The sequence below is a fragment of the Myotis brandtii genome, unplaced genomic scaffold (genome assembly GCF_000412655.1).
Source record: "Myotis brandtii unplaced genomic scaffold, ASM41265v1 scaffold654, whole genome shotgun sequence".
Taxonomy (NCBI): Eukaryota; Metazoa; Chordata; class Mammalia; order Chiroptera; family Vespertilionidae; genus Myotis; species Myotis brandtii.
In genome coordinates, this window is record NW_005370538.1 from 1,187,343 (window position 1) to 1,195,409 (window position 8,067).

Below are 8,067 nucleotides of genomic sequence, written 5' to 3' on the forward strand. Positions count from 1 at the left end.
ATATTATAGATAGTAGATAGATAGATAGATGATAGATAGATAGATAGATAGATAGATAGATAGATAGATAGATATCACAAGGAAAAAGATGCATTTGCTCCATGGCTAGGCCACCAGTTCCTCGAGTAGATGTACCATATGTTATCTGACTCAGCTCACACTGCAAGACCTGTAATAAAGCAGGCCTTTTATGACACATCTATCTATATAAAAGCCTAAGTGACCATCACAACCGAACGGACGACCGAAAAGGCTGCGTGGGGCAACCAGGCCAGCAGGGGTGTGAGGGGCAACCAAACGACCGAGCAGCAGGCTGTGTGGGGTGACCAGGCTGGCAGGGGGGTTAGTGAGGGGCGACCAAATAACCAAACAGCAAGCTGCATTGGGAAACCAGGCCAGCAGGGGGGGGCAGTTGGGGGCGATCAGGCCAGCAGGGGAGGGCAGTTGGGGGCAATCAGGCTGGCAGGGGAGGGGGTGACCAGGCCGGCAGGGGGGGCAGTGAGGGGTGATCAGACAGGCAGGCAGGCGAGCCGTTAGGAGCCAGCAGTCCAGGATTGTGAGAGGGATGTCCAACGGCAGGTTTAGCCCCAATCCCAGGGATCAAGCCTAAACCAGCAGTCATACATCCCCCAAGGGGTCCCGGATTGGAGAGGGTGCAGGCTGGGCTGAGGGGACACCCCCCCATGCATGAATTTCGTGCACCAGGCCTCTAGTAGATAATAATTGTTGAAGTGATGTGATTTAATTTGGAATTAACTCTACCACCATTCTATAAGAAAGGACTAAAAATTCTTCTCACCATATGCTGAAAAAGTACATTTTTATACTTAAACATTCTTCTCCCTTTCCTTTTCCAGTTACATGAACTATGCACATGCCTTCTTCAAGGTAATTTCTTAGGACAGTGTTAGCCTAAGAACCTTTGTCTAGGTTGTTTTAGAAATGCAGGAAGCCAGGGACACCCTATAAGCAGCTGGCTTCCAGGTCAACAGTTCTCTGACCCTAAAATCAGGCTCCCCTCACCATGAGTTTGTGCAGGGAGGACCAGGCATTCTAAACAATTTATCTGCTAATTCAATGTCTTAACCTATCTCAAAGATGGAGATCAATGTGAGTCTAATCCATGTTTAAATGGCGGCCTATGCAAGGATGACATTAATTCCTACGAATGTTGGTGTCAAATTGGATTTGAAGGAAAAAACTGTGAACTAGGTAAGTAACTAGTTTTGGATTACTCATGGTTCAAAATTCACTTTGAAACTGGAAAATGCAATATTTATGTAGCATAATTTTCCCTTAAAAACATATACATTTTTATTGTGGTAAAGAATACAACATAAGATCTACACTTTTAACAAATTTTGAAGTGTATAACACAGTATTATTAACTACAGGCAAGATGTTGTACAGATGTCGAGAACTTATTCATCTTGTATAACAGAAACTATACCCATTGAAGAGCAACTCCCCATTTTTCCTTCCCCATTCTTGGCTTCCATGTTTTTGACTTTTTAAACAACCTTATATAATCATGCAGTATTTGTCCTGTGACTTACTTATTTCATTTAGCACAATGTCCTCCAGTTTCATCCATGTTGTTGCATATGAAAGTATTTCCTTTTTTTAAAGGCTGAATAATATTCCATTGTATAAAACATACTTTTAAGGCTTATAAACATTCATTTTATCTATAGTCATAGTTTCCAGGATGAGGTCAAGAAACTATATTAAGAGTAATAATATTTGGTGGATAATAAGTAATGATGTTCCACTCACTTATTAATCCTCAATACAACCATATTTAGTCAGTATCATTACTAGTATCCCCATTCCATGATGATCAGAACACTCTAGCTTAAAATCACAGAGGCAAGTAAATGGTCAAGCCAAGATATGAACTTCAGTTTGTTTGACCTAAACCCATGCTTCCAACTAATGTCCACAAAATGCAAAGAAAACTAAACCCATCAACTGAACTCATGACTGAATTGTTATCAACATAGGCAGTTTAAGTCAAACAACTACAGATTTGAGGTATTGCAAAGTCAATTCTCTCATATAATAGCCACTTTTTCACACATACCAACTACTATATATGTTAAAAATCTAAGCTCATACATTGATAACACTGAGTTACATAATAAATTTAGGTTCAGTATTTATCTTTTCCTCTCATAGCCTAGAATATTTTTTCTGAGATTTTGGCAATTACAGTTATAAATCCCTGAAGTCCTTTAACTACTTGTTTATTTCCTCTGAATGCAAGGTATTGTGATTGTGAAAAACACACAGTGCTAATGACAGATTTTCTTTCTACTCCGAAACTCCAGAAGAATAGAGATGTGATCCTAGGGAGAGAATTTAACATCACGGGTTATATCACTAAAGAGTAGAAAATTAGCAGGACTCTATTAAGGTGTTATAGCAATCCACCTGATACATAGATGAGAAAGGCATACAACAAAATGAAACGCAAGTTGCTGCCTGTGTCCTATTGAGAAAGGGGGAAAAGTCACCTATAATGTTCAGAAATCCTTTCAGTATTAAAGAGAAATCCATTGATCATCTTCCTTTGAAGTAAAAAAGATAAAAAGGAATAGAAGATAAGAAAATGAAAAGGTGGCAGGGACAAAACATTTTAAAAGACAGAAAAGAGTGAATGCAGGTGGATGAGCTGGTACACATGGCCTGGATTCCCATTCCCTCAGGTCTCCTAGTAAGAGGACAAACCTGGGTTACCTTCCCTGTGGTTGTGTTAATTGGTTCAACATCTCTGAGGTTCCACTTTCATTTCAAAGGTTATCATTTCAAATTCACATTTACCTAGATAAATTTGATCCTATTATGGAAATCTACATAAATCTTTGAAGTAGTTACTCATTTTCAGCTTAAATACTATAACTATTGACGATAAGGGAATGAATAACTCAATTAGATTCAGTTAAGAATGAAGAATACATTGTAGTGAAGTATAATTGAAAATAGTATCCCTAAATGTCTTTAGTTTAAAAATAAAGACACTGTAAAGGAATAGAATAGCCCTGAGAATGTAAATATGAGCACAAAAATTCCCTAAAAGGTTTTGCTATATGTGTGAGGCTATGGACCACATAACAAAAGAACTAAGTCTACAACTTGACCTATTTCAGTCCTCTCAGGTTCCCCATATTTTGGATTGGTTGAATTGCTTCCACCACCAAATCTGGCCTCTGGGTTATATTGATATCTCCCAGCCCATTTTATTTATCGGGATTTAGAAAAATCCTTCCAGCTCAGTTAGTTCAGAAACAAAGTGGGAATTCTCTCAAAAATATTTTTATTTTGGACACTAGAGGACAGGAAAAGAGAAAACATACAAACTCCCATTTAAGGCATTACTTCAAACTGAACTAAAGAATCATCTAGACCAGCGGTTCTCAACCTGTGGGTCACGACCCCTTTGGCGGTCAAACGACCCTTTCACAGGGGTCGCCTAAGACCATCCTGCATATCAGATATTTACATTACGATTCATAACAGTAGCAACATTACAGTTATGAAGTAGCAACGAAAATAATTTTATGGTTGGGTCACAACATGAGGAACTGTATTTAAAGGGCCAGAAGGTTGAGAACCACTGATCTAGACTAATCTCAAAAGCTCCTAGATAGCACAGTTTATGGGATACCTGGGCCCCAAGTTTCTTGCCTCATCTTGGCTTGTAAAGAGAAGAGAGATTTCCATTGTTGAGACCTTGTTGTTTTCCTTTTCTCTTGTCTATGAGGCTCTTCTCCAGGGGAGAGATGTACAAATATTCAGGACATGCTTTCTAGTTAGAAGAATAACAATTGATTGGCTATTTTGTCCCTTTGGCTAGAATAAATATCACTGTATGTCCCCAGCTACACATCACATCTGAGTCCTTTACAGATAGATCAAGGTCTGTAAAAACTTTGTCATTCCAGTTCCTTCTAAGAATACAAGAGGCATTTTCCTATAGTAATATAGGATGGAAAGAAAGAAAGAAAGGAAGGAAGAAAGACACAAGCACATAAACGCTTTTTTTTTTTTCATTTCGCTAACACATCACAAACACTACAGACTGATTTGCTATGAATTTCTGTGGAGTGAAGAAAATACCTTTAGTTTTAGCTGAACAATAGCATGTTCTGTGATAAACTAGTTAAACAGAACATCTTTTGTCCAAGCTTTGTTTTTCACATCAGTGAATATATCAGGGTAAAAGACAGAACAAAATAAAACAGAATGGTAACATTTGTGGTAGACATGAGGGAACAAGAAAGAAGAGTTTGTACCAACATGGATGGAGAATAACACATGTTTTAGGCACTGAGACCAGTCTCAGAACCAGTGAGACCTATATCCAGCACAGTGTCTGACATCTAAGTGCTCAATAAATGATTGATGAATGTGTCCTATAGTAACTGTCCCTTAGATCCTGGACTATGGACCTTTCCACTGGATATACTTGTGCTATTAAGCTCTTCCCAGAATTTTGAGTCCTTTATCTGAGGGCAAAAGACTTCTGATTGGGCAGCAATATTTCCCACTGAATGTACAAACCAAGCTAGAGAGCAGCAACAACATACTGGGTCACAAAGAGCAAGGACAAATGTGGCAAATCATGGACGGGTTTAGTTACTTAGTCAAGGGCACAGAATCAGAATTGGGAAACCCACACTGACTTTACTCATTCCTGTTATGCATGCCCTGCACCAAACCAGGCTGGACCTACCACCTACCTCTATTAACTTATCACAATCTCATATTGACTGAACACTTTATACAGGTGGTATTTGATTTGGCTGAACACTTCAGTACTGTTTGTAGCAACAAAAATGATAGCTAGTCCCATGTATTCACTATGAGTGAAGAGAAAGGTCTTTAAAAAATAAATAAAAAGGACCAAGTGACATGTCTCTGGACCATGCACTTAATGGATTATTGGTAGCAAAGGTTAAAGCTCAGGCTGTTTTCTCTGTCTACCTGGCAACAGTTGATTGATGATTGGCCTCCTTTTATTTCCTGAAGTGTCAGTAAGGAACATGAGTTAATTGTTATCTTAGCCTATGCTAGCCTATGTAAAATATAATTCAAAAATTTAGACATATCACTCAAAACTCCATAATATACTCCATAACCATATAGTCACTCTGTTAGCCTAGATTCCCCCCCCCCCCGAGAAAATGGAGTCTGTGACACAAGCTTATTAGGGTGTGCAATCCTAGGGAGCAAGAGCAAGAGACAAGGGAGTGAGGCAATGAGGAAAGAAGAACCAATAATAAGATGAGTCTTCTCTTCATCTGCAACTGATTGCTTGATCTCCTGAGACTGTTTTCCAAGAAGCCATATGAACTGGCTTCAGGATAGTCCATCTAGGAGGGCGAAATAAGTGAAAAAAATTGTCCAGAAGCATCTGTCTCCCATTGGTCAAAAGTTCAGCATATGAGGTAAATACATCTCTAGGTTATAAGTGCTGGGTAACCCAGAAAGGTCATGTGGCATCCCTTGGCTCAGCATCAATGGGGAAGTGCCAAGGTAGGAGATGAGAGGCATGCAGTGCAGATATGAGCCAAGGCCATTCAACATGAGGTCAGTGGAAGTCTATGCAGAACTGATCACCAACATGCTGGAAGAAGACACAGGTGAAGCTGAGAGGAACTTAGGTGGTGCATAGGGGGTGTCTAATACAGTCACTCATTTTCAACCTTTCCATGTCCTAACTGCACGGACAAGTAAATATTTCAATAGAAAGTTGAAATATTTATACTAATTATGAGTATGTAGGTAAGGCAGAAGGTGTCTTCTATTCATGGTGTTCCTGTGCTACTCTATAGACCAAAATATCCCCAAGGACAGAGCCTGTTTCACTTAACTCAGCCATCTCAGCTAGCAAGCCCTGAACCATACTACTTCCTGTTACTGAGATGACATAGCAGAAACAAAGGGAAAACATGGTAATTAAAAAATATGAAATAAGATGGCAGAAATAAGTCAAATATATCAGGAACCATAATATGAAATGGTGTTAATTACAATTTTCAGTCTGGAGTTAAAACCAAATTGTATGTTGTTGACAAAAAAGATACCTACAATAAAATTACACCAGGAGGCTAAAATAAAGGGATGTAATAAGATTTTTCAGGTAATCCTAACAAAAAGAAACAAACGAAGCAATCTTTATATCAGACAAAATATAGAACCCTAAAAAAAAGCATTATAAGAGACAAAGATATTTTCTATACTAATAAAAGGGTAATATGCTAATTAGACTGGACATCTTCCAGATGACCTTCCGGACAAATCCATGGTGGTGGGGCCAAGGCAGAGGTGGTTAGGGGCGATCAGGTCAGTAGGGGAAAGCAGTTAGGTAGATCAGGCTGGCAGGGGAGAGCAGCTAGGGATCAGGCCAGCAGGGGAGGGCAGTTAGGGTGATCAGGCTGGCAGGGGGGAACAGTTAGGGCAATTAGGCCAGGAGGGTAGAGCAGTTAGGGTGATCAGGCCGGCAGGCAGGTGAGCGGTTAGGAGCCAGTGGTCCTGGATTGCGAGAGGGTGCAGTCGGACATCCCCCAAGGGGTCCCAGATTGGAGAGGGTGCAGGCAGGGCGGCGGGGACCCCCCCCCTGCATGAATTTCATGCACCGGGCCTCTAATATATTAATAAGGGGTATTGTGTAGGAGAGTAAAGAAAATGTGAACCACTAAAATGCATATCATTGTCAACACATAATGTCTTTGACATTTAGCTACCTTAAAGGACCCTATTTTTTTTCTTGTGTTGATACATACCCACCTCAGCTAGATTAAGTTTCCTTTGATAAATTGGGTTATATTAAAATTATAAAGTTCTATTCAGTAAAATACACTATGTAGGTGAAAAGGCAAGTCACAAAGTAGGAGGAGAAATCTGTATCATATGCATCCAGTAACTGGAACTCTCATACACTGCTGGTGGGAATTTAAATGCATACATTTAGAAAGCATAAAAATGTTAGAAGAAAACATAAGAAGTAAAATCCCAGACATCTCTCACATCAATATTTTAGCCAATATGTCTCTAAGGGCAAGGGAAACTCAGGAAAAGATATACAAATGGAACTACTACATCAAACTAAACAGCTTCTGCACAGCAAAAGAAACCATCAACAAAATGTAAAGGGAACCCACTATATGGGAGAACATATTTGCTAATGACATATCCAATAAGGGGTTAATTTCCAAAATATATAAAGAACTTATACAACTCAACTCCAGGAAAACAAACAATCCCATTTAAAAATGGGCAAAGGACCTGAATAGACACTTCTCCAAAGGGGACATATAGATGGCCAAGAGACATAAAAAAGTGCTCAAAGTCATAATCATCAGAGAGACACGAATTAAAATGACAATGTGGTATCACCTCACACCTATCAGAATGGCTACTATCGATAAAAAACAAAAAACAGGTGCTGGTAAGGATGTGGAGAAAAGAAAACCCTAGCACACTGTTGGTAGGAATGCAGACTGGTGTAGCCACTATGGAAAGCCATATGGATTTTCCTCAAAAAATTAAAAAATGGAACTGCCTTTTAAACCAGCAATCCCACTTCTGGGAATACATCCTAAGAATCCTAAAACACCAATCAGAAGGAATATATGCACTCCTATGCTCATAGCAGTATTATTTACAATAGTCAAGATCTGGAAATGGCCAAGTGCACATCAGCAGATGAACAGATTCAAAAATAACAACAAAAAAAACATGGTACATTTACACAATGGAATACTACTCTGCTTTAAAAGAGATGGAACTCTTACCCTTTGTGATAGCATGGATGGACCTGGAGAGTACTATGCTAAGCAAAATGAACCAGTCAGAGAAAGACAAATACTTATATGATCTCACTAATATGTATAATCTAATGAACAAAATAAAATGGAACCAGAGCATGGATACATGGAACATACTGGCAGGTGCCAGAGGTAGGGAGTGGGGGTGACTGGATAAATAAGTTGAAAAGATTAGCCAAAGAACATATATGTGTATCTCATGGACATGGACAATAGTGTGGTGAAGGCCAAGGGA

General features: G+C 39.3%; 1 protein-coding gene across 1 annotated transcript in view; it reads left to right on the forward strand.

Moving 5' to 3' along the window:
- F9 (coagulation factor IX) overlaps positions 1 to 8,067 on the forward strand; it is a 38,462-nt gene that overhangs the window by 13,886 nt on the left and 16,509 nt on the right. The window contains exon 4 of the mRNA XM_005880797.2: positions 1,099 to 1,212. Within this exon, the coding sequence (XP_005880859.1) occupies positions 1,099 to 1,212 (114 nt within the window). The remainder of the gene's footprint in view (positions 1 to 1,098; positions 1,213 to 8,067) is intronic.